Source organism: Miniopterus schreibersii (assembly GCF_964146895.1).
Source record: "Miniopterus schreibersii genome assembly, chromosome: 4".
NCBI lineage: Eukaryota > Metazoa > Chordata > Mammalia > Chiroptera > Miniopteridae > Miniopterus > Miniopterus schreibersii.
Genome location: NC_138105.1, coordinates 45,068,579 through 45,095,693, shown reverse-complemented (window position 1 = coordinate 45,095,693; position 27,115 = coordinate 45,068,579). Strand labels below are relative to the sequence as shown.

The window sequence follows — 27,115 nt, the reverse complement described above, 5'->3', positions numbered from 1 at the left end:
TGCGGTTACTTCTTAGGCTCGTTTTGTTCTGATTGGTGTAAAACAATGGTGCTGCATTTAAATTGTGCTTTTACTCCCTAAAAATTTTAGGTTTTGGTGAGTGTAGGATTTCTTGTTTAACCTTTCTTAGCAAGGCCAAAGTAAAACTTTTGGAAAAAGGTGGTAGGTATTCAGCATGCTGTAGAATATGCTTATGTTTGTGTAGAAGTTTGATAGCCTTACACCTTTTTTTAAAACTACAACAGTTTCTGTATAAATGGAAACATTTAATATGTTAAATGAAAATGATTATAGCAAAAAGGGTGTCGAAGTAGGAGTCAGAGAAAAGAGAGGGAAAGCTGAACTCTGAGAATAGTTAAATGAAAATAGTCTGCCCTGGCTGGTGTTCCCAGTGGTAAGAGTGTTCGTCTGTGCAGCTAAGGGTCGAGGGTTTGATTCCTGGTAAAGGCCATGTACCTGGGTTGCAGGTTCGATTCCTGGCCCTGGTCTGGCATGTATGGGGGATGTTTCTCTCCCTCTCCCCCTCTCCCCCTCTCTCACTCTCTCCCTTTCCCTCTCCCTTTCCCTCTCCCTCCCCCTCTCCCTCCCTCCCACTCTCTCTAAAGATTAATGGAAAAAATATCCTTGAGTGAGGATTAACAAACAAACAAACAAACAAACTGACAAACAAAGCAAACAGAGTCAATTCACTTCATTCATTCAGAAAGCATTTATGCACACCAGCTATGTTTTGGACTTTGGAAATTTGCAAATGGACAGAATAGACATTCTCATTCATACATTTTATTTAAATTGTCATCAATAGACAATGAAGGAGTAAAAAAGTTTATATGATGTCAGAAGTTGATAAATGCTATGAGAAAAGCGGAGGGAAATCTCAGAATAGGTACTATGTGGGGCAGAGGAGGTTGTAATTTAAATAAGGTGGTAACCATGGGATCTAAAAAGATGAGTTCCTATGAAATGCTAAGCAAATGCTACTAGTAGTGAAGAGACAAAGGCAGTTATAGGAAACGAGAAGATGGCAGTAGATATATTGTAACAGAGAAATCCTAAGCTGGATTCCAGGTGGGGAGTAAGCAGAGCCATTTCCCTCAATGTTTTTTCTTTTCTACTTAAAACGCTCTCATTTCCCTCTTTATGTACACATTCTTGAGAATAAATTCTTTCATAATCCTAAGAATCTTGTTCAACTAGAAACATGCCAACCTGAAAACTCTCTCTTCCATTCTAGCCTCACTTCTACCATGAGTTATTGTTTTAAAATACGCAACTAAGGGTTATTGTGCAAAATAAGCTTGGAAAAATAGCTTGATGTCAGGCTGTGGCAGTTATGTGAAATTTAAAATTTATGTTAAATTACCGAGCTCTTGTATTTTCAGGAAGAAATGACTTTATGGAGTATTGCTATTTCCTTTCCAGTTGTAGCGAAGTGTATGGACACATTGTAGCTTCCCTGGTAGAGGATAGTGACTTCCACTAGAAGGGGGTACCACTCTAGTTCTAAACTGGGGAAGATCTAGGTTGGCTTTAAGTTTGTATGTAGTCTGCTAAAGAATTTTGGAAAGTTTTTTTTTTTTTAATTTAAATATTCTTTTGTTGGTCACCAGTCTTTTCTTTCTAGGGCTTCAGGCTTGCGTATTCTTTGATGTTAGACAGGTGTTACAGAGAGCTTTACCTCAGAAAGGAGGGGAAATATACCAATTTAAAGATTTGGGGGATATTGAATTATCAAATATGCTATGTATCTGATGGGGAGGGAGGGAGAAAGATGTGAGCAAGAAGGCAGTTACATGGAGAATTAGGTAATAATTCTGCAAGATAAGAATAAAGACTATGTTAATAAATGGAGATACAGTCTGAGATGTGAGGTTTTAGTAACAGTCATATTACTCAAGGAAGACTTCAGAAACATTTTTTTCCTCTCTGTCTTGGTCGGTGACTGTTCTCTGTAGTTAATTCTATAGAAATTACAGTGTTAGAAGGATTGCCAATTCAGGAACGCTGCTTCCATATTCTGGGTTGTTAGGGTGCAGACAAGTGGTAACTTTCCTTTCCCATCAGTGGTGAAGATGTTTAGTAGAGAAAATCTGACAGTTGCTGCTAATGGGGGTCACAGAAAGCCCAGGAAACAGAGCGGTAATATTGGAAAACTTGGTGAAAATGTGTGTGTGCTTACCCAAGGTCTAGACCAGGGTAATCACATGTGGACACTGGGCTGTAAGGCGGTTATGGGAGATGGTTGTCATCATTACTGTTATTTATTGAGCCTGGAGCGTGAATCTTTTCTAGTTGGTCACTTGATAGGGTTGTTTGTTTCCTATGGCTGACACAGGCATTTTTTTCCTCCTTGCACTGTAGGTATAAATTATACATAAATTTTCTTCTTAATATTAAAATATGGGCATCATTTTGTGCTCTGCATTTAGAGAGATAATTTAATATAGAGTAAACCAAATATTTTGAAACTGCTTATTATACTAAAAATTTTAGTTTAATTTATCTTTAATTTGTTGGAAAGAATAGTTTGCACAATTGTTAGATAAATTACAGTTCCTAAATACTGTATTATTTGTATATTTAGGAAAATATGCATATAGATGCAAAAAATTAGACCCTTTGAAAAGCAAAAAAAAGTTATTTACATATATTTTATTTTTATATTTTTCAAAATGAAAAGAAAATTCATATTTGTGTGTCTTAAAATAAGTGGGAGGTGTGTAGCAAGGGCCTTCTGAAATACTGGATTATTTAAAAGCATTTTGTAAATTATGAAGAAAAAAACGTAGATGCTTCCTTTCTTCTTTGGAAGTAATATTAAGTACTTTATATTAGCCCTAATCAAATTTTATAATATTATTTTAAATAAGATTAGATAGTAATATTTTGTATTATGCAGTGAAAATGTTTCAGACTTAAATTTCTGATATAGTTAGGTCTGACCTGAAAGCTCTAGAGTTTTGCTTTCAATTACTTAGAGTAATTTAGATACTTGAGACTATTTACATTCGAGCATTGCCACAGACTATCCATTTATCAAATATGAATGAACACGGCCTACCCAAATACCACCTCTTAGGTGCTATGGTTGATTAAAAACGGCGAATAAGCTAAAGATGTCTTTCCTCAATTAGTTGTCATCTGATAGGGAAAATAGAGAAATATACATAGCAATCGAAGATAATTCCTATGATGCTGTGTCACAAGTATAATGTATACTGTGTATAAAATAAGCATTAGGTCAAGATTCACATAAAATAAGATCTTTATAGTATAGAGTTGCAGAATATTCCTTAGAGGGAAAGAAGATTGAATTGGATCCTAAGGAAATTAAAATTTTGGAGGTAAAGAAAGGACAAAAGAATAGATTGGGGGTGGTTTGGGCACTCATTTCCTGTCCTTCCTTTAGAACCTGCTTATTGATTGCAGTCTGTGTGCCAGGCACTGCTCTGGGGGCGAAGAAGATGCTACTGCCAGGAAGGATAGGAGAAATAATAAATGCGTTGATGAACACATAAGGCCAGTTAGATAGTAGTTCACGCTTAGAAAGCAGCAGGTTGTCACCATACTGAAGAGGGGAAGGCTTATAGGGAGGCCAGTATAGAGTGTTTAGAGATTTGTGAAGTGGTAATTGATTTGAATGAAGAGAGGGTGCTAACCAGTTTGAGACAGGTCATGGTGTTTTAAGGTGAGAAAGAGCAAAAACAAAGTCCTGGAGGAGGGAATAATGTTGGTATATTATTGAAACAAAAGTCCAGAGTGGCTGGAGCAAAATGAGTAAGGGGGAGAGTGAGGTTTGGAAGTGTCTGAAGTATTCGGGTTTCAGATCACACACAGGACCCTGTAAGCTGTGGTAGGAAATTTGGATTTAATCTTTTTCAGTAAGAATACATTGCAGTATGAAGCAGGGGAGTGGGATGATATGACTTATGGTTTAATTATTGTTAACTGTAGTAAAACACACAACATAAAATTTACCACCTTAACCGTTTGAATGTGTCAGTTCAGCGGCATTAAGTGTACTCACATTGTTTCGTTTTCATCATCACCCTCCATCTCCAGAACTCCTTTCATCTTGCAAAACCGAAACTCTCTACCATTAAACAATTACCCATTCCTCTCTCTTGCTCCCAGCCTTTGGAAATCACCATTGTACTTTCTGTCTCTGAATTTGACTATTCAGGCACTTCATATTAGTAGAATCATACACTATTTGTCCTTTGGTGTCTGACTTTTTTCACTTAGCATCACGTCTTCAAATTTCATCCATATTGTGTTACATGTCAGAATTTTTTTCCTTTTAAAGACTGAATAATATTCCATTATATGTATATATCACATTTTATTTATTTATCCATCAATGGACACTAGGTTGCTTTCACATTTTGGTTATTGCGAGTAATTATTGTGCTGCTGGTCCCTGCTTTCTGTTCTTTTGGCTATATCCCCCAGAAGAGGAATTGCTCAATCACATGATCTATATGTGATCCATATAAAATAATTTATGAATCCATATATCATGTTTTATATGGATAATATTTTAATTTTTTTCAGGAACCCCTGCACTGTTCTCCTTAACAGCTGCACAATTTTACACTCCCAACAACAGCGCATAAGGGTTTCAATTTCTCCATATTCTTGCCAACACTAACTTTATGTGTTTTTTTATTTTATTATTATTATTTTTTTAATAGTAGCCATTCTAATGGGTGTGAGGTGGTATCTCATTGTGGGTTCGATTTGCATTTCCCTAATGATTAATGATTTTGAGCATCTTTTCTTGTGCTCATTAGCTATTTGTATACCTTCTTTGGACAAATATTTTTTTGGTACTTTGCTCAGTTTTGAATAAGGTTGTTTATTTTTTTTGTTGTTGAGTTGTAGGAGACCTTTGTATATTCTGTATATTAACCCCTTCAGGTATATGACTTTCAAATATTTTCTCCCATCTATGGAATACCTTTTACTTTGTTGTTTATATCCTTTGATGCACAGAACTTTTAAATTTTGGTGTAGTCCAGTTTGTCTGTTCTCTTCATTTGTTGTCTGTGATATTGGTGTCATATCTAAGAATCATTGCCAAGCAAAGGTTATGAAGCTTTCCCCTTATGTTTTCTTCTAAGAGTTTTATTGTTATGGGTATTGCATTTAGGTCTTTAATTCATTTGAGTTCATTTTTCTACATGGTGTAAGGTAAGGGTCCAACTTCATTCTTTTGCATGTGGATATCCAGTTTTCCCTACCCCATGGCTTATGTTTTTAAAAGAATGAATTGTGGTAGAGTCAGTGTATGGGGAGGAATGGATGCAGGTAAATCAATGAAGATACTACTGAAATATTTCAGGCAGGAGATGAAGATGCCTTAGACTTATGTGATAGCTGTGGTGATGGAGGTATACAGACAGATATGTGATATATTTAAGAGTTAAAGCAGTAGAACTTGCCTTCATGAATTGGATTTGGAGGTGAGGGAAAGATAAACCAAGGAATAACCATAGGGTTAATTTAAGTGGGTATAATTGCTATTTATAGAAGTGAGGAAAAATGAGGTGGGGCTGCTGGAAGAGGTTTTGTTGACAGTGGGTGGGTAGAATCAAGAGTTCTGTTTGGAAATATTAAATTTCAAATTCCCATTGGGTATCCAAGTGAAAATTTTAGTTGGACAGTTGGCTATGTGAGTTGAAAATACAGGGAACCAATAATAGGGTTAGAGATACAGGAATCAGCAGCAAGAGGTAAGGTTTAAGAGCCATAGGATGGATTATGTAATTTAGATAATGAGCCCTGGGGTGCCTCAACATTTAGAGGTAATACAGAAAAGGAGGCAGTAGGAAAGGAGACAGTGAAGAAGCAGCTACTACTAAGTTGGAGAAAAACCAGGAAAGCTCTAGTTCATGTTGAAGAAAATAAGAGAAGAAGGGAATGAAATGTTTTAAGAACTGTGTGGTGCTTATCACAGTTACCCTACTACTTGCATGTGGTCCTATCTTCTTATATTAGATTGTAAACTCCCTGTGGATACTTTTATGCATTTTTGTATTTCTCATATATAGTAGTCTAGAACTGCTTGGCATAGGCTAGCGTTAAAAGTTTATTTTCCTTAAAAGCACCGCTGAGCAGGGCCCCCAGGAATGATCCAGCACTGTTCTGTGGTCTGGGGACATAAGGACAATTATACGAGGTGGGTGCAGTATGGAATGGAAGACAGATTTGTAAATACATAATTGAAATGGTGTCATGCAGAATGATACAACGTAATAAGTACCACAAAAAAGGCATATGCACCGTGGTAGGGGATTATTTCTGTGGAGGGAAACAGATGTAGGATCAGAAAGGGTTTTATTTAGTTGACTTGAGTTTCGCTTTGAAGGATGAATAGGATAGGCAAGACGGAACTGGGAGTGAGGTCATTCCTGGCCGAGAGACGAGGGGGAACAGATGCGAAGAGGTGCGGAAGGGCAGTGTGTAATGTGGGAGGACGCAGCCTTAGAGCGTAACGGACTAGCAGAAGCGGGCCTGGCTCCTAAGCCGTCCAGAAGTGTTAACTCCATCGTGAAGATGTCCCACAGCTTTTTTACCCACTCATCTGCTGATGGCCCCTGGGCTGCTCCCAGATCCCGGCTGTTGTAAATAATGCTGCAGTGACCACGGGGGTGCATATAGTCTTTTGAGTCAGCGTTTTGGGTTTCTTAGGATATATTCTTGTAGATCATGGAAAGGTAGTTAAAAATGTTTTTTAGGTATACAGTGATGATAAGATTTTCATTTTAGAAAAATGATCCTGTGGAGCATTGGCTGGACTAATAAGACTGTTGGAAAGAAGTTTGATTGGAGGCTGTTGTAGTAATTGAAGCCATGATTCTGAGTGCCTGAGGGGCACTGGAAAATATTACAGGAACAGCTTTTAGAGTTATTGCAGAGGTAGAATGGACAGTACTTAATCTATTGGATGTCAAAGAAGGAAGAGTCAGGTATGACTCATTTCTAGCTTCGGTAACTGGATAAATAGCAATGATTTTAGTAGTCAGAGTCGACAAAAAAAAAAAAGAATGATCTCTGAATAAGGGACTAGTTTAATAAATTATGGTACATTTCATTCCACAGAAATCCTCTGTGTGATAATGGTGCATCATTAAGTAAAATGAACAGGTTTGTATAGTATGACTCATTCATACTATACAAATGTATATTAGTGTGTTACACACAAGCACGTACCTGTATATACACATATACTTAATTACTATGTGTATGTATTTATGCACATATACCATATATGTTTCCACATGTTAGGAAAATAAACTGTACAGGAACATAAACTGTTAATGCTGGTGGCTTATTCTTAAAAATGGAACGGGGGTTGAGAGCTTTCAATTGTTGCTTCACTATTAAAGTGTTGCATGATTTTTTTTTTTTTTTTTTTTTACAACATGTATGACTTTTATACTAAAGCGCCAAAGAAAAGAGAAAGCATGTCTGTCGATGGATGGATCAATCTATGTGGTAAATGTCCATCTTGAAAATAAATGGCAGGAACGGGTGTTTGGTTCCCTTCAAAATATAACACACATTTTTTTTCTTTTCCTATCTTTGTTCATGGTATTGTTTACAATGACCTTTCCCTCTCCTTGTTGCTTTTGCTCTTTATTTAAGATTCATCGGTATGCTCTTGCTGTCGGTGCTTTTTTCATCTTGAGCTCATAGTAATGTTTGCTTCTATGATAGCACATGCATTTTTATGTTGTAGTTGTACTTGTATTACTTACCTTTGCTACATAGTATGTCATCACGAAGGTTGCAACTTAAAACAACATACATTTATTATCTTACAATGTCTGCGTGTCAGTGCTGCTCAGCTGGATCCTCTCCTTAAGAGTTTCATAGGTGTTGACCAAGCTGTGTTTCTCTCGGGAGCTTGGAGTTCTCTTCTAATCTCACCTGGCTATTGGCAGAATTCAGTTCCTTTCACTTGCAGGGCCCAGGTCCCCATTTTCTTGTTGACTGTCACCAGGGTTTGATGTCAGCTCCTAGAGGCTGCCCTTAGCTCCTGCCACATGGCAGCTTATGTTTTCAAGGCTGGCAGAAGAATCTCTTCAGTATGCTAAGGCAGGTCCTTATAATGCAACATATCACAGGAGTGACTATCCCATCAACTTTGCAGTGCAAAGTAACCTATTCCTAGAAGCAAGTTCTGTATTCTGCCTGGGTTAAACTCAATGGGTTAGGATCATATAAAATCTTGTCTTATTGGAGGTCACTTTACAGTTGTGTCTACCACAGCACTTATATTAGAGTTTAAAGCTGGAAAGGACCTCATAGTATTCTCTTTCTCCCCAGCTCTACATAGTAGCTGTGAATAGGTATTTGACAGATATTGAAAAGACAGAGGGAACTGTGGAGAAAGATGTTAAAAGCTCAGAATCAGTACTCAGAAGACTTTTTTTCACTTATACTGTGGATGAAATGATTAAGGCTTGATTTTTTAGGACATTGGCTGTGAAATAGAGAGCATAAGTTAAATCTGGAAATATTGCAGAGGAAATACTGACAAATACTTGCTGATTGATTAGGAGCCTGGAGGAAGGTGGTAGAGAAGAGGGAGGAGACTAGAATAACTTTGAGGTTGCTTGTTTGGGGACTGGGAAAATGGTGTGCCATTGACTAATCAATTCAATTAATGTTTGAGTGCCGTGAGGCAATATATTGATGTTAAATTCACGATGTGGTTTTTGGTCTCTGGAGAGAAACTAGGAAGCACAAACCAGTATTTCACATTGGCATTTGTGAAAGCCCCTGCCTTCACTATCTGTAGTCATAGGAAGTTATTCATTAGCAGTTTTAAAATTGCACTAGGGATTGTTTTTATCTGTAATGCCTGAATGTGTACTGTTGAATAGCATTTGAAAAATACCCACTGACATTACCCGAAAATCATATAGTTTAGTTCTGCTGTGTCAGAGAACATATTTTATATGATTTCCTTTGAAATTCATTATAGATTTCCATGTTATCCCACATTTTGCCTGTTTTTCTATGTATCCCATGTTTACCTGAAAAGAATGTTTACTTTTCACTTAGTGGATGTAGTGTTATTTATATGTCATTTAGATCAAGTTTGTGATCATATTGTTAAAAAACATTCTATAGCTTTATATCTTTTACACTGAGTTATAAGCCGTATTCTTAGGAACATACAAATGTAGAATCTTAAAATTCTGAATTTCTATGTCTTTGGTTCATAATTTTGCTTCTTAAAGCCAATTTTTTCTTATACTAATAAAGGTACAGTAGGTTCCTTCTTTATCCATGGTTTTGCTTTCCGTGGTTTCAGTTACCATGGTCAACCATGACCCGAAAATTTCAAATGGAAAATTCCAGATATACAGTATTCGTACATTTTAAATTGCGTGTCGTGCTGAGTAGTGTGATGAAATCTCTCACTGTCCTGCTTTGTCCCACCCTTCGTGAATCATCCCTTTGTCCAGCATAGTGTCAACCAAAGGTTGTCATCACCAGTTCAGTGCCAACAGGTGTTCTGCATTTGGGGTGCAGTGAAGGGGAGAGACTTTATTCTGTGAAAACAGCTCAATTGTGATTTCAGCACAGCTGTGGAACAGAATGGCTGTGAGATAGCTCAGTGCTGAGAGAGCTCAATTATGATACAGCATGGCTCTGGCACTGCTTGGGCAAGACGGCCCCTGTGTCATAGCTCTGCTCTGGCAGTGCAGTTCCACTCCGAGTCAGTGTTACAGCTCCAGCTCTAACCAGGGAAACACAGTCTTTGATGGAAACTGAAAGTGCACCCCACAGAAACAGAGGGCAGTCTGACTTACATGGAAGTTCCTGCCCCTGGTCCCTGATTGACCCGTTTCTATGCAGGTGAGGACTCCAAATCCTCACAGTTTGATCTGTCCAAAAAGCACTGTCCTGATTGGAGTGGAGCTGCTCTGATTGATCGGTAAAGGTGCAACTGAGGATATAGCTACGTAGGTCCGATTGGGTAGGGAAAGTCTCAGTCCTATTGGTCAAATTTTGATCCTAGGAGCTCTCTTATGAAGGTTGGTGCCTATGGCAAGAGCACAGTGAAGGAGGATTGGCAGCTCACTTTGGCTTTTCCCTGAAGCGCAGACAGCATGAGGTGCTTGTTGAGCAATGACTACTATACTCTGTTTATAAATTTGAGCCCAATTAGCCACTATGAGTCTTTTTTAACAGGCAAATTCATTATGCTACCTGCCTGTTAGTCACTTAGCTGTCTCAGTTATCAGATCAACTTGTGATATCACAGTGCTGTGTTTAAGAAACCCTTATTTTACTTCAGAATGGCCCAAAGCCCAAGAGTAGTGATGCCGGAAATACAGGTATGCCAAAGAGAAGCTATAAAGCATATGTACTTGTGCATAGGAAAAATCATAGTATATATAGGGTTTGGTACCCATGCTTTTAGGCACTCACTGGGAGTCTTGGCAACTATCCTCTGTGGATAAGGCAGGACTACTGTACATTAGTTTTCTTTCTTTTACTATGTTTTTATTAATTTTTCTGAAAAATACTTTTAAATTTTGCAACCTTATATTGAAATTGTCACTTATAAGTAGCACATACTTTAAAAAATCTACTTGACAGTAATATTAAATCTGTTTGCTTTCCATATATTCCTGATATATTTAGGTTAAAACTTATTTCCTTTGCAAACCAAAACTCCCACAGAGGTGTGGAAAAGGAGAGACTTTATTCAGGTGAAACAGTTTGCAAACCTGGGAAATGCAGTCTCTGGTGAATACTGAAAGTGTGCTCCACTGAGACAAAGGGGAGGCCGCCTTTTCTAGAGACAGTTCCCCCTCAGGTTTCCAGTTTTATGCCTATGAGGTTATTCCAGTTTTATGCTGATGAGGTTTCCAAATTCGTACACTTTTGATTGCTCCAAACCATACAGTTCTGATTGGTCGGTATCTTGCATTCTGATTGGTTGTTATAGAGCAGTTGTGATTGATCATTGTAGATGCTAATGAGGATATAATTGTGCAGCTCTGATTGGACAGGGGCAGGTCTCAGACCCTTTTTCAAAAGCCAAAACCAGAGCCTCCCTGCAGTGGCTGATTTAGGTGGTGTAAAAAAGCAGGGCTTGCTGGGAGAAGCCCAGAGTTCAGTTGGAGGTTCTTCCTGTCACACAGAGTACATGAGGAGCCCCTGCCAGCAAGTGGCTGCTCGACTCTTTTTATGTATAAAATCTGGGCCCTCAGTTGACCATGGGGAGTCCTTAGCAGATAAATTCCTTCTTGGGGTTCATATAAAATTAATTTTTCTTTCTAGGGGCTGCACCTTATTATTTGTGCACTTTATATTTGCTCCTCATTTTGCATGTTCCTTTTTTCTCTTGTTTTCTTTTGTTACTCAATTTTTTCTTACTAGCTTATTTATACATTATTTTAGATAACTTTAGTAGTTGCCAGAGATTGCAGTGTGAATATTAGAGTTGTTAGCATCTTAAATAAATTGGTTCTTTCAGCAATTCATGGACAATAAAAGAACATTACAACACTGATTCCTTTTATTTCTATTGTCTTGAGTGCTATTGTTATGAATTTTAAGATTTTATTTTTTTAATGTTAGAAGTCATTATTATAATTGTTGTAAACATTCAATATTCTTTCAGGTTTATTTACATGTTTACCTTTTCCATTGCATTGTTTTTTACTTCCTTGTCTTTCATTAGTCTGATATTATTTTTCTTCTGTCTGAAGAACCTCATTTAATGTGGGTTGTCTGTTGATAAATTCTGTTTTGTTGGTCATTAAATATCTATGTTTTGCTTTTGCCTGAGGGGAAAAACTTTTCCTCTACCTTCTTAGGTTCTTTGGTTGGGGGCCTGTGAATCAAACTGACAAAAGATAGATTGGTTAAAGAAAAGATAGATTTTTTTTATTCATGTATGTTGGAGGGACTTCCCAGAAATAAGTGACTCAAGGCAGAGGTTAAGATTTGAGAATTTATACCATCTTAACAGGGAAGGGAGAAGGGAGAAAGGCACTTATTTGAAAACAGATGACTTTTAGGAAAGGTGAATGGACCTTTAGGAGAATAGATGGGAGGTAGAGTTTAGTGATGGTCCCTTTTGTCCCTTTTGGCCGTTTCTTATCCAGGTGTTGACTTCTAGTCTCCAGGTAATGGGAGTCAGTCTTTCCTGGTTGTGAAACTTCAGTAGAGAGGATTTATGACAGTTGAATTCTTTTGGGAGACTTTACTTTTAGGCAGATAAGGGGAGTTCAGAAAAAGACTTCACAGTGGTCTATTTTGGATACTTTCTCTTTTATTATTGGAAGATACCCTTTGGATATAGAATTCTTAGTTAGCTGTTATTTTTGTTGAGCACTTTGAAGAGGTCATTGTGTTCTTAGGTGACTTCCACCAGCCTTATTTGTGTTTGTTTGGAGGCAAGAAGATGTCCTTACCTCTTTCACTTTTTCCCTCCCCCTTGCTGCTATTAAGATATTTTTCATTTCATGGTTTTATAGTGATAGGAGTAGGTGTAGTTTTCTTTTATCATGCTTGGAGTTTGTAGCACTTGATCATATGGCTCATTGTTTTGTTTTCTAGTTTTTGAAAAATACCGCTTTTTTTCCAGTCCTCTAGTTACCTCTAAACAGTGTACTCTCTTTCCTCCATATACACTCATGTTAGACCTTTCACCATGGCCTGTATGTCTGTCCCGTGTTTTGTCAGATTTTCATTCTTTTCTCTCAAGTGAGTTCTCCTCTAGTGTAGTTCCACAAGCATGAAGGGCTGCCCTAATTTCATGTTTGTTTGGTTCAGTGGTCCTACACTTACTCATCTCGCCTGGAATTCTTGTCCGTAGAACCTGTTGTTCGCAGCTACCTTTATTTCAGTATTCAGACATGCAGCCTTACTGTTTTGGTTTTCTGAGAGATGGTTTCTATTTGGTTTTTGTTCATTTGGTGCTGTCTCTTGTTATTCCTGTTAATTTGTGGTTGGGTGTTGGAAAGTGTTTTTAAAAATGCAGGAGTAATGCAAGTCTGCAGATGGTATCTTCCTGTTGAGAGGATTTCCTTTTGGGTTCTGATTAGCAGTTAACTAGGTGCTGATTCTGTTAATTTAGGAGTGAGCTGATTGATTCAAAACTGGAGTTTTAAAAATCTTTGTGAGAGTTTGTTCTATTTTCAGTTTGCTTATCCCTAGCATGTAGCCCTTGTGACGTTTTCTGAAAATAGACTTTTACTGTAGCCCTCATGCATTGGTTTCTGGGTGGTTTTTTTTTCCCCACCCTTTGAGATTCTGATTTTTTTTTTAAAGCTTTTTTGTTTAGCTAGTTAATCTGAATATAAATCACATTAATGTTGTTTGAGGGTTTGTTTTAGTGTGTTGGAGGTCTGGTCTATTTCTTATTCCTGGGGTATATCTGGGTTCCTTCTGTAAGCCTGGGTAATCTACTAGGACCCCTCTATCTTGACAGGTTATAAAATTCAGTTTTTGTGTCCCTAGCTCTGTAAGACTGAGCACGGCTCTGCTTAGCTTCTCTGTTCCCACCTGTGAACAGCAAATGCTTCAATAGGAAAGTCAAGCTGCATGTCTTTTGTGTGCTTTCTTCTCTAGGATCTTGGCTCCTTAAATATTAGCTGCCTTGGAAACTCTCCAGTATCTTTTAAAAATTTGAAACATAAATTTAATTAAGCATTTTCAGTTGCTTTTGTTGCCTAGCTTGTTTCATAAAAGCTAATCTGCTTTTGCCAGAAGAATAACTTGTTGCTGTTATAGTCTTCAGTTATTTAGTGCAGCTATTTTCAACCTTTTTCATCTCATGGCACACATAAACTAATTACAAAAATTCTGCGACACACCAAAATATGTATTATATTTTTTACCGACCTGACCAAAAAAATTAGGTATAATTTTGATTCCTTCACATTGGACTGCTATTGTTATTTGACAGTCTAGGGGAAAAGAGGTTATTGCCCCCTACTAAATAGGTGTTGCATGTTTTAAAAATTCTGCGGCACACCAGTTGAAAATTGCTGATTTAGTGTGAAGTAATGTTACTCCATTGGGTATGATGTCAGAAAAGAGAGGAAATACTCTTTTTTTCCCAATAACAGTGAATAATCATATGTGGTGTATGTATATACATATATTTAATTGATAATATCCATCTCTTTATAGGTTACTGAGTCAAACAATGAAGGATCATCTAGTAAGAGTAGCAAACGAAGCTGAATTTATCCTGAGCAGGCAGCGAGCAGAGGATATTCACAGACACGCAGAATTTGAGGTAGGTTAAACATATGGTTGGTGTGAGGAAGTTACTACTGCATAGGTAAAATGGCAGTATTGTGTAAGAAAACATGTCATAAGACTGATTTTGTGAGAGAATCAGAGGGTTTCTGGGGAGATAGATAGTGCAAGTCTCTGAGGCCCTCTGGTCTCAGCTCCAAGTTACTTGAAGCAGCTTCTGTGTTTGGGCGACCTGATCTTAACCATGTGAGCGGATTGTTGAATCTGATAGTTTTACAATAAAATAAATTACTGAAGGACTTTTGCCCTCTCTGAGCAAGACAGAGCTTGTTAACTGGAAATGAAAACCCCTATGGAAGAGATAAGATCTAGATTTCTAGAGAGAATCTGAAGACAGGCCTGAAGTTTCTTTACCCTTGCGGTTTGAGAGCATGCTGATCTTTGTAGCAGAGGAAATAAGGGAACATATAGCTTTCTTCTTGGATCCTCACCTGGGGACCAAGTGACAGATTCATCCTGGGACCCCTGCATATCTCAGCAATTGCTCTTGAACATGTGTAATATGTTAATTCAGAGAGGAAATTAACGGTATTTTAGCTATATAAATTAGCAAAGTTCACACCCAAGGTGAACTAGAAAGTTTGATAAGAATATTTGCTAAGAATTGGGAAAAAGTAAAACAGCAACATCTGGGTTCTTTCTAACATGTTATAAACAGATAAATGTTGCTGATATTTTACATAAAAATTATGAAAACCTCCCCAGTGCATTTTATACAACCATCATAACGTGAAAAAGTTACTGGAAAAATAAAATTCTAAAAGATCAATTTCACTTAAGACTATAGCCCAGGGACACAGACAGCCCTGTGGTGAAGGCCTGGGGTGGGGGGCGGGGTGGGGTAGAAGGGGTCAATGGGGGAAAAAGGGAACATCTGTAATACTTTCAACAATTAAGATAAAAAAAAATTCGGGAAAAAAGAATATGGCTGCAAAATTCTAACTAAAACTTTAACCAGCTGACTCCAATGAAAGAATATACTGCAATCACTTAGATTTTATTTATGGAATTCAAAGATGCCTTAATGTTAAGATATCTACTTCTTAGGTAATCTATATCAAAACAAATTAAAATAGAAAAATTATGTGAAGATATCAATAAATGTAGGAAAAAAAGCATATGATAGATTTTATTTTAGCAGCCAGTCTTAATAAAACTTTGAAGAAAAAAAAATGTATGTAAGTGAATTCAGTGCCCTATGCCCTCATTTATTAGTCACAGTTTCTTAATATCCACATTTATTAGTCACAATTTTTTAATATCCAGCTTCCTGCTTTTGACTCAATTCTTTTTTTTTTTTTTTAATTTACAAGGGGCTCATGTGTGCTGTAAACTTAAAATTCTTTCATGTTTAAGAATATTTCCCTGCTTTCTTTATATTGGAATGACATTCTGATGGATTTAATATTCTTGCCTAACACTTGCATTCCTTTAGAACTTTATAGACATTGCTCCATTGTCTTCTGGCTTTGAGTGTTGTGTGTTTTTTTAAAAAATATATCTTTATTGATTTCAGAGAGAGGAAGGTAGAGGGAGAGAGAGAGTTGAAAACATCAGTGACGAGAGAGCCTCCTGCATACCCCCGACCAGGGATCGAGCCCGCAACCCGAGCATGTTACCTGACTGAGTGTTGTTTTCAGAGAAGTTTGAGGCTGATCTGATATTATTCTCAGTTGATGATTTGCTTGTTTCCTGTTTGAGATTTCTTTATTTTTCCATGAAGTTCAATTCCAACATCAGTATGGCTCAGTAATAAACATTATTTATCAGATTTTCCTGGAATATAGTCTTTTGTCAGAACCTGTAAATTCAGATTTTTTTCCTTCAGTTCTTGGAAATTATTTTAAATTAAAATTTGAAAATCCTTTCCTATTTTATTTTTCTTTACTTAGTTACACATTGATCTATTTTAGATATATATGTTTTTATATCTATTTTATAGTTATTTCTTAATTGCCTTACTTTGATCTTTCTCAGTAATTATGTTTTTAGTGTTTTATTTTGTCCCTAGTGTTTGTAATTTATTTATCTATAATGATTATGTTTTGTTCTTCATTTGACAATTTAGGTCTTCAACATCTCTCTTCACCTTAGTTATTTTTATGTTTTTATGTGTTTGTTTTGAGTTATATTTTTGTTATGTTGATCATTAGAAGGAAATAATCATGAGGAATTTCCTTTTAGTTTTTGTTATGTATTCTCTTATGATTCTTTGTCTTTTGTATAAAGCATCTCCCAGTTTTATTTTAAAAATTACTCTTTAGCTTGTTTTGTATTTATTCACTGGTCAGTGATATACATACTTAGAATGTTCTTGCCCAGATTTTCTATTGGCTTAGACAAGCAGAATATCTTAGTGACTTCTCTCGCCTTCTTGCCACTGTAAGCTGCAGTCTGAATTGCAGTTTGATTTTTGCCCATACTGTATAGCCAATGGTGAAGAGAGGGAGAGGGACCTTTGAGATGGGTGAGGTGGCTTCCCAGCACACCTAAGTTTTGCTTTCTCTTTAAGGTTTTGTTAAGTATTTTCTACTTAAGTTCATTTCATCTTATTAGAAGCTGTGGACAGTTCTCATCAGAGAATAAATGTGCTTAGGCGTTGAATTATTATGTCATTTCAGAGAGTGGTCTGGAGTCTGCTTCTGTCCTGGGAAGTCAGCCCTGATTTTCACTTTTTTTGCTTCACCAACTTTTGCACTGTAGATTTTCCCAGAATCTTCCATGAGAAGAAGTAGAAATAATGATCTCCAGTCAGTGTGTTTCTCTCTTTCTCCATATGAAGGCATGAAGAAAAATTCTCAGAATTTTGTCAACTTACCATATTGTTTTGGGCATATGGGGACATGGTTAAGAACTGGGTTTTGCTGAACCCTTAGTTCTAGCTCCAGCATGTTTATTTTCCTCATGGTAACCAATTATTTAATGTTCAGTGCTGTATGTTAATTTTCCTTTTGTTGTTTGGTTATTTTTATTATTTGCGCTCTCCTCTCTCTCTCTCTCTATTTTTTTTTTTTTGCTAATTTTTTAGAAATTGAAAGAAGGAAAAATAATTTAGTTGTCACATTAGCCCTCCAAACTAACCTGGAACCTATTTTTTAGTGTTTTTGTAATTGATTATGCAGAAATTACATTTAACTCTGGGTTGAGATAGTGGTTCATTCTTTTTCTTTGAATTTTCAGTGATTGTGGTGGTGGTGGCCTGAGTGTTCCTGTGTATATGAATGAGAGAGACTGGGAAGGAGCTAACATGTGGAATTGAAAAGGGAGAAACACTTTTAAAACACTGTTATGCAAGAGATTAAACTGATTTGAACCAACAAGTATATAAATTTGTTGTTTAGATGAGGTATGATGGTGACAACAGTAGCTAATATTGTATGAGTCCTTATGTTCTGTCAGGAACGGTTATGGAATTTTTATAAGTTTTAACTAATTTAATCCTTGCAATAAACCTCTGAGGTAGTACCTCTAAGGTAGTACTGTTATTGTCTCTCATTTTATAAACAATAAAACAGCATGAAGAGGAAAGAGCCCAGAGTTACAACTGGAATTCAGATCCAGGCAATTTATCTCTTAATTTCTAATCTGCCCTTTTGATTCACATTTGTTAGATTTCTATAGGATATGTGAATAGGACTTATTTCTGGCACACACAGCAGCTTTATTTTGAGCTTTTTAATTTTATGCTTTATCTAATTACAGTTTTTCATTCTATTTTTTACCTTGCTTTGAGATTTGTAATATTGCAATATTATAAAGCATGATAATAAAATACCTAAATAAAACAAGCTTTCCAAAAAATGTTATTGTTACCTAAATTTTTAGTGGAGAAAATAGATTTGTTTAACTATTCCACATGAGAGTCACTTCTAAGAGAACAAAGATAAATTTTAAATCTTTACTGGTTTTATTTTCACAGAAAAAGAATTCACTTTGTTTATGCCACAAAACCCAATTGATTGAGGCATGTTCATGTTTAATATATTTTTAACTATAGTGCTCTTAAATCTTAAATAATACTCTACAAGATGAAGCATATTTTTTCCTAGACAGCTTATATTCTAAAGGTTATCTATATTCAGCCTTGAATTTATGCTGTGCATTCTTTAATAATATGTCTGAACTTTATCTACTGCTAGCTACTTCCTCCTGAAAAAAGAGATGTCATGTATTTAATATACCATTTGTGGTTGTAAAGTAACTGACTTGTTTCATTTATTATCAAGGGATTGGTGACAGTGTAGATCTGAAATGCACATCTCTTTAGTTCATTGCATGATTATCTTTGGAGTGGGTATCCTTGACATCTTCGGCTTTTGATTTATGTAGAGGTTCCTTGAATGTCATGACATCATTGATTAGGTGTACATCTTAACATTATTTTTTAATCTTACAGCTGTAAACAGAATGTTTATTAAAAATTATGTTGTGTGAAACATTGGAGCCTGTCTTGTGAATAAGGTGTATATATAGGTGTACACAATTCAGGACAATCTTTTTGTTATAGCATTTGTCTATCAAAGGTTAGTTTATTTAAACTAATGTGATATAACTGTAAAACGTGGTTAAGATTATCATGTAATAATTTAAATTTTAGGAATCTATGTAAGTTAAAATCCACTTCAATAAGAATTTCTTAATGTTCTTCTAGCTGATGTTGCTTTGAATTCCAGCTGCTATGTGATAGAACTCATTTATTAGCTTCACTAGAACTGCAGACTAGGTGGCCAGTGAGCTTATTTGAAGTAATAAAAAGTATTTTTTATGAAATAAGGACCATGAAAGCACTTGATTAATTGTTAATAAAGCAATCTACATATTTTCCTTTTAGATGGATTCAAATATTTTTTCACATTAGCAAACAAAATATTTTTCAGTAGAATAGTCAACTCTTTTTGTCAGTTAAGCACTTTAAATTTTTAAAAATTAATAAGCACTTTTATAGCACCACTTATTCATCTAAGCTCTTAACAAATATAGAATAAATCTTCATAACAAATCTTTGAGGTAAATATTGTTATCGTCTTTCCAGTTTGAGTGAGAAGGAAACTTGAAGCACAAAGAGGTTAAGTGAACTTGCTCTAGGTCATCCAGCTAATAGGTGGTGAAGCTAGGATTTGAGGTTAAGTGGGCTGATACTAAGTTATGGCCACTTTGCTCTGTCGCCTCTCTAACATCATCTCATCTAATAAGTGGTTTAATACACATGCTTTTTTTTTTTTTTTTTTTAAATTTCACCACCACAACAGATCTTTGAAGTATATAGGATAGATTGAGAGAATGTGATTTAGCCTTGGTCACACAGCTAGTAAATCAATGATTTTGATACAGAGCCCAGGTCTCAGAACAATAACCCGGTATAGCCTCTGTCCTCATACCTCTGTAGACCTCACAGTATCATGAAATGTTCTGCTGTTGAAGCAATATATTATTCAACACATGCTTGACCATTCTAATGGAATGTGAAGCACATTGACAAATATTAAAGACCTAAACTACCAGGGCTACTCTATTTTTTTTTTTTTAAAGACTTTTTCAGATTGATTTTTTTTAGAGAGAGAGGAATGGAGAGGGGGAGAGAGAGAGAAAGCCTCCCAAACACAGGCTGCCGCCTCTCCCTCCCCCACTTCAGTCCTCTTTGACTGGGAATTGAACTGGTGACTTTTGTTGCATGGGGTGATGCCCGACCAACTGATGCACACCGGCCGGTGTCTTTTTGAAATACACCTACGCACATTTACTTGCTCACTGATAGTACCCACTCACCAATTTAGAATTACAAGGATGCTCTGAAAAAATCTGACATTAAAATAATATATCATGATCAATTTGCCTTCATGCAGTTTTTTGAAAATATGATTTGTAGTAGTAATTTTCCAGTATAAACATGTAACAATCAATTTTATCATTCTTTGTTTTTAGATAAATTCTGTATATTTTACTCTTACAAATAAAGCTTTAAGGGATATCAGTGTTCATAAGTCTTTATTTGAATTTCTGACTTTTTAGTTGGACTAAATTCATTTAAGTGAAAATTTGGGACCAGAGTATGAGTTCTGAGTATCTTAATGCATATTAGCAAATTTCTTTTCAAAACTTTTCATCTCATACTCTTTTCCCTTTCACTGAACTGTTGCTGTAATTGGATAATTTTTAACTTGGTAAATAAAAGCATACTGTTTTGAAGTCTACACATTAATTTTATTACTAGTGAGTGTGAACACCTATTATTATGTTTGAGTTGTATTTTTTCTAATACCAATTTGTTTTCATTGCTCATGCAAAGAAAATAATCATTCATGATTTTTTTAGTGATATATAAAATGGCTTTATATTTTAAAGGTATTAACCTTTGTTTTTTTTTGTTGCAGTATTTTCCCCCATGTTTGCTTTTTATTATACATTTATAGTCATTTAAATTTTAATATAGTCCAATTAAAAGGTTTTCATTTATCATTGCTTTCATTATTTTTAGTTTCAGTTTCTTTTTCTCACTTTATGATCATTTGACTATTTTCCTGTATTCTTTTCAAGATTTTCTGTTGATGTAATCTTTAATTTTTAAAATAGGAGACATTTTCTTTGTGTTGTATGAAATAAGACTCTAATCTGATTTTCTCCTAATGCTTTAGACAGTGTCTCCAAAATAATCTCTCTCTGGTGTGCAAAGCTTTCTTTATTATGTATTACGGTCTGATGTTTGTTAGGTTTTCTGTTGTGCTTCATTGATTTTTTTTTTTCTTATTGCTCATCACATAATCATTAAGCTAATGTAACCTTTTTTGGGGAGTTTTGTGTATTTTAAAAATTTTTTATCATGGAAGTTTAAATAAATATATAAATGTAGAAGTGATAATATAATGAATACTCATCATCTAGATGCAACAACTGTAACATTTTTGCCACATGTGCTTGATGTTTTTTCTTTTACTGAAGTGTTTTAAAGTAAATTATAGGCTCTGTAACAATTGACCACTTAATACTTTAGTACAAATCTCTGAAACATGACGATATTTTCCTATGATTACATCATTACCATTTGCAAAAAATATGTAACAATAATTCGCTAATGTCTTTCAATACCTAGTCTGTATTCTGATATTTCCTATTAGATCAAAAACGTCAGTATCAGCTAGTTGTTCTGACAAGGACTCATTTGGGCACTACACATTACATTTTGTTGTTAAGTTTCTTTAGTTTTCCCTTTTTAATTTTGGAGCAACCAAAGTTTATAGACAAGTTAAAAGTACAGTTCAAACTTAAAAACAAATTTAATGATACATAATTTATATACCATACAATTCAGCCATTTCAGTGTACAATTTACTTTTAGTAGTCTCCAAGTTTTGCAGTCATCACAGTTTGAGAATATTTTTATCGTCTTAAAAAGAAACTACCTATTACCAAACTAATCAATGTATATTGCTGTTTTTCCCCTTTTTTCAGAGAGCCCCACCTCCTCCAATGGCTTATCCGATAGACTGTTTTTAGAGTCCTTCCCTACTCGCACTTCTCAGGACACTTACTTGCTTACGTGTTCTCTTTCATGAATCAGGCTTCCTTTTCTAGCGGGAAAGCACAGGAACACATTATAATGTCTTTTATCTTTTAATAAATGAAAAACAACCTCAGAGCCTTCTTTTGATTGCACTCTCCTGCCTCCTGTTTTTCTATCAGCCTAGTAGTCAGCTTTTAAATTAGTTTTCCACATACATTATCTCTTCCCTCTGAGCTTCCTCATGGCACTCTGGCTTCATGGCAGTAAGGCGTCTAACCCCACTACCACTCACTGCCCCTTCGAACTTCCCGAGATTACCAGTGACCTCAATGTAACCAAAACCCGTATTCTACTGTCTTGGTTTTCATTTTAATAAACCTCATGCTATTGACTACTCCCTCCTGTCTTGACTTTTATTGGAATCCGATTCTCTCTTTACTCATCACTTCGCTATTCCTTTTCTGTTGTGTTTTTATCACATATCCATAGTGACGGGAACACTGCCTTACACATAGTAGGTGCTCGGTAAGAGTTCAGTAAAGGAATGCCAATTACTGCCTACACGTTTGCATTCTTTTTCTTATTCTGATTAAAAGTGGGAATGCTAACGGAAAGATAACGGATTAAATTAGGCGAGAAAGGCCATAGCAGAACTATTTTCTACCCTATGACTAGTAAGAATTTAGTTTATAACAGTATTTCAAATGGTCGTGATTTGTGGCTTTCAAATTACAGCTTTGAGTTCCTCAATCCAAAAAGTGCTGATTGTACTTGAAATGAAGGAATAGGCACTTTAAACTATAAAATACAGGTTAGCACACTTTACATTAAAAAATTGCAAGGAGCATTGTTGGCTACATTGTTTGAGCTTCTCTCTGCTGTTTAAGGGTAACCTAAATTTGAAACTGTGTTAGCAGGGTGATAGCAGGAAAATGGAGCTAAAGAAGATGTTCAGGTCCTGGGCTCCACAATTTATCAGTTGGGAAGTCTTAGGAAAAACTTACTGAACTTCTCTTTGTCTTAGTTTCCCTTTTATTAAATGAATATAATGAAACCTTAATTGAAGGTTTATTGTAGAGAGTAAAATCTTATATAAAGTGGGTTAAAACACATTGTAAACTGTGGTAGTGATTATTATCATCATTGTTTTTGTGTCTAATCCTTTAGAATTTAAAGGTTCGTATCTTCATTAGAGAAATTTTATCTAAATTAAAGCTTTTCAGAGGAAAGTTATGTTCATTCATTATTTGAATTTAAATTATGTTCTGAATAATGGTATTTTGTAGATTGTAACAAATTAAGAAACACAGGATTTCTGATACTGTTGCCCTTTAGTTTTAGTTAGGTTATTTTTCTTGACTTATATTTTAAACTGCTGGGTTAGAATACAGATAGGAAATACATTTTCTTGTAAGAACTATTATTTATACATACATATTATTTTGAAAATGAATTTTCTAAAATGTTTTCCTAAAAGCTATTCAAAAATGAAATAGTTGAAATAGTATTTTTGAGATCATTATAAGCAGCATCTCATTAATAGTATTTTTTTTCTTGATCTAAAACTATTAGATGCAACTACGTAAACAAATTGAAACTTCAGGTAGTTTACCAATTCTGCGATATACTGGTAACTTCTTTATTAATTGTTTTTATTTAAGTCACGGAAACCATTTCATCTGACTATATATAACCTAACTGCAGTTTATATATTTGCCTCATGATTTCTTCCATCAAAGCATGAAGAAGTGAATTATTGAAAAGATAAAAATAAATTTGTTTGCTTTCTGTCAGAGTTCATATCCACAGCCAACCTTGATAGAAGACCAGAATGATTTAGACAAGTTTGCTTTGGAGATTCATAACATATGCTTGCTGGACAGAATTGAGTTATCTCTGCTCTGGAGAGTAAGTTATTGTAGCAGGAGCTGACAGAGATGAAGATAACTGAGGGAAATTCAATTACCTTTTAGTGTTTTCTTTCTAATAGGATTCTTAATGTGAAAAAGATCCTTAGATGATGCGCCTCTGTTACTTGTGAGATCTGCCTTGATACCTGTTTCCAGAATACCATGAACTTTGAATTCCAGGCCTTCATTAAGTATGAAATAGGCAGCTTACTGTTAAGAGTAGTTTTGATTGAAAGGTCTTATTTTTACTTGATGTCGTTGGCTGTGTTTATAATCATTAACTACCCTCTGTGGTTTTCTTTAACAAGGTATATATTATTTTAATACGCTGGGAGTTATTTTTCTCTCCCCTTTGAGTGATCTCTCTGGATGTATGTGTTAGCTTCTCAGTGTTGATATATTTATATTCCTCTAATTATCATATATCGAAGCCGAGTAACCTTATTAAATGCTGTTAGAATCCCCAAGCTTCCATTTTTACTTTGCTTTTTTATTCTGTCAGACTTTTTGCTAGAATGGTGTTTTTACTTTCTCACCCCCTTTTACTTTTCAGTGTCTTGCTGCCTGGCTTCTCTTCTGTTTGTCTTCACCCTAGAACAAATAAATTTAAAATGTTCTCTTGAATATCATTGATGATTTAATTATACTATCCAGTGGCTCTTTTTCATTCCTCATTTCCCTTGATTTCTGCATCATTTGACAGTGATAACCAACCCTGTCATTATGAAATTCTGTTTTCACTTGACTTTCTTACCCAGTGTTTTTCTGATTAGCTTTTTACTTCTCATGGTTCTCTTTGTAGTTTCATCTCTCATTTTTTATTTCTTTTACCAAAGTATAGGTCTTTTGTAAGAATACTTTCTTGGTACCCTTAACTTTTTGCTCTGGTTTAGAAATATTTAATGTCAGCATTATCTAAAGCCTTTATATAGAAGATAAATATTTTTAAATTAAAAATTTTTATATTTAATGCTTTCAATAGATAATTTAAAATACAAAATACGCCCAGCCGGGCGTGGCTCAGCAGTTGAGGGTCGACCTAGGATCCAGGCAATCGGGGTTCGATTCCTGGTCAGGGCACATGCCTGGGTTGCTGGCTCGATCAGTGGCTCTCTCATCATTGATGTTTCTATCTCTCCCTCTCCTTTCCTCTCTCTGAAATCAATAAAGATATATTAAAAAAATAAAAAATAAAATACAGAATACTTTGAGAACACATATAGTGAAAGACCCCGTTAAACCTATTCCTGGATGCCGTCTATCTCCTAACCCTCATAGTAAACCATTGCTAGTTTTTTTGTGATTCCTTTTATGGTTTCTTTATGCACATATATAAATAGTAATATATATTGCTATTTCTCTTTCATTATACAAAAACTAACATATATATAATCTTCTATTTTTTTGATTTTTTAAAACTTAGTAATTTTTAGAGATCTTGCATTCCCATCAGCAGCGTCAGTGTTTTTAATAGAGTATGTTATCAAATTTTTAAACTTGCCATTCTCATAGTATATAGTTTTAATTTGTATTTCTCCTGTGGTTTTAACTTATATTTATGTTTTTTTATGAATGAGTTTGATTACCCTTGAGTCTTTTCTATTCCGCTGAGAACATCTCATTGCCTATTCTAATGGATTGTTTTCTTACTGCTTTGTAAAAGCTCTATCTTAAGGGATCAACTTTCTGATATATGTCACAAATATTTTTAGCAGTCTTTTTGTTGAGTTAGGTATAGTGAATTTTGTTGTTGTTCTGTAGAAGTATTTAAAAAATGTTTTTGTTGAATTTATGAATATTTTCTTTTATGACTTCATTTCTGGTTGGTAGCTGGAAAGGTCTTCTACAAGCACAGATTATAAAGGAATTTCTTCATGTGTCTGCTAATATTTCTACAGTTTTGTTTTTTTACATTTCAATATTTTATTTATTTGGAATTTATTTTTGGATAAACTGGGATATCAATCTAAATTTATTTTATGTGACAACCTAGTTATTCCTATACCATTTACTACATAGTCCACATTTTCTCTTGGTTTGGGATGCCACTGTTATCATGTATTAGATGCCTGTATGTTTTGGGGTCTGTTCCTTGATGTTCTATTTTTTCCTATCTGTCATTTCACATCTTGTTGTCAAACTCTTTAAATTATTGAGGTCTTACAATGTGTTTCAATACTTTTAGCACTGTGCTGCTCCCTTCCCCTCATTGAGTTTATTTTTTTATTTTATTTTTTAAAAAATATATCTTTATTGATTTCAGAGGGAGGGAGGGAGAGGGAGAAGGAGAGATAGAAACATCAGTGATGAGACAGTCAGTCATTGATCGGCCACCTCCTGCACGCCCCCGACTGGGGATTGAGCCCGCAACCCGGGCATGTGCCCTGACCGGGAATCAAACCCCGATCGCCTGGATCCTAGGTCGATGCTCAGCTGCTGAGCTACACCTGGCCAGTCCCCTCATTGAGTTTAAAATTATTTTTCAGAATTCCTCTGTGTAGTCGTCTTTATCTGACATTAGATTCAGCTCGTCTGGTTAAAAAACCGTTTTCATTTGATTCCTTTGGACTTTTCAGATGTGCAGTCATGTCATCTGCAGATATTGATAGTTTTTTATTCTTTTTTCTAACTTTTATTCCCCTGATTGCTTTTTCTACTTAATAGAATTGCTTATTCAGTTGTTATCCAAAAATAATAATAATTATTGTTGACTGCCAGACTCTGTTTGCTAATGTTTTATCTGTTATTTTACCATTCTACTCTGTTACAATGAGTTCAACCTTTTGCTTTTAGATTTCACACCTAAGTGAGATCAGCAGTGTAATGTTACAAAACAACAGTGGGTGCTTTATCTATAGTTCCTGACTTTAGCAGAGTTACTCTGGTGTTTCCACAGTGATTGTGATTCAGTCTTTGAGCTGAAGTAGGGACAGCATATCATTGTAATGAAATACTCATTTAGTTGTCTTTTGTTGAGCTCTTTGCTTTTTAATGAAGAATTTTTTAAAATTTTGTCATATTTTAGTAGAACAGTAGAGTTGATTGTATGCTTTTAAAACTATTGGATATATCAGTATTACGCCAGTATGGTTTCGTCATTTTTTTCTCCTGAATGTATTGCCAGGTTATGTTTGCTAATGTTTTATTTGTGATTTTTGCATTCTGTTTATAAGTTAAATTAGGTTCGGATTGTTTTTAAGTTTCCTGTCAGTTTTAGATATTTCGCAGGTTTTGGTATCATTGTTTTACTTGCCTCATAGAAAGAATTAAAAATTTTGTGTGTGTTTTTATGCTCAGATGCAGTGTAGTATGTACTGGTAGAATTGGAATTACTATCTGCTTCTTGAGGATTTAGTAGAATTCTCTTTTGATGCCATTACTGTAGTTTAGAGCTTACCTCGGC

At 35.3% G+C, this 27,115-nt stretch overlaps 1 protein-coding gene across 2 annotated transcripts in view; it reads left to right on the top strand.

Moving 5' to 3' along the window:
• Positions 1-27,115, top strand: part of LRBA (LPS responsive beige-like anchor protein) — a 504,599-nt gene that overhangs the window by 178,550 nt on the left and 298,934 nt on the right. For both annotated transcript variants that reach the window (XM_081135597.1, XM_081135598.1), the window contains exon 36: positions 14,173-14,281. In XM_081135597.1, coding sequence (XP_080991723.1) covers positions 14,173-14,281 — 109 coding nt within the window. The remainder of the gene's footprint in view (positions 1-14,172; positions 14,282-27,115) is intronic.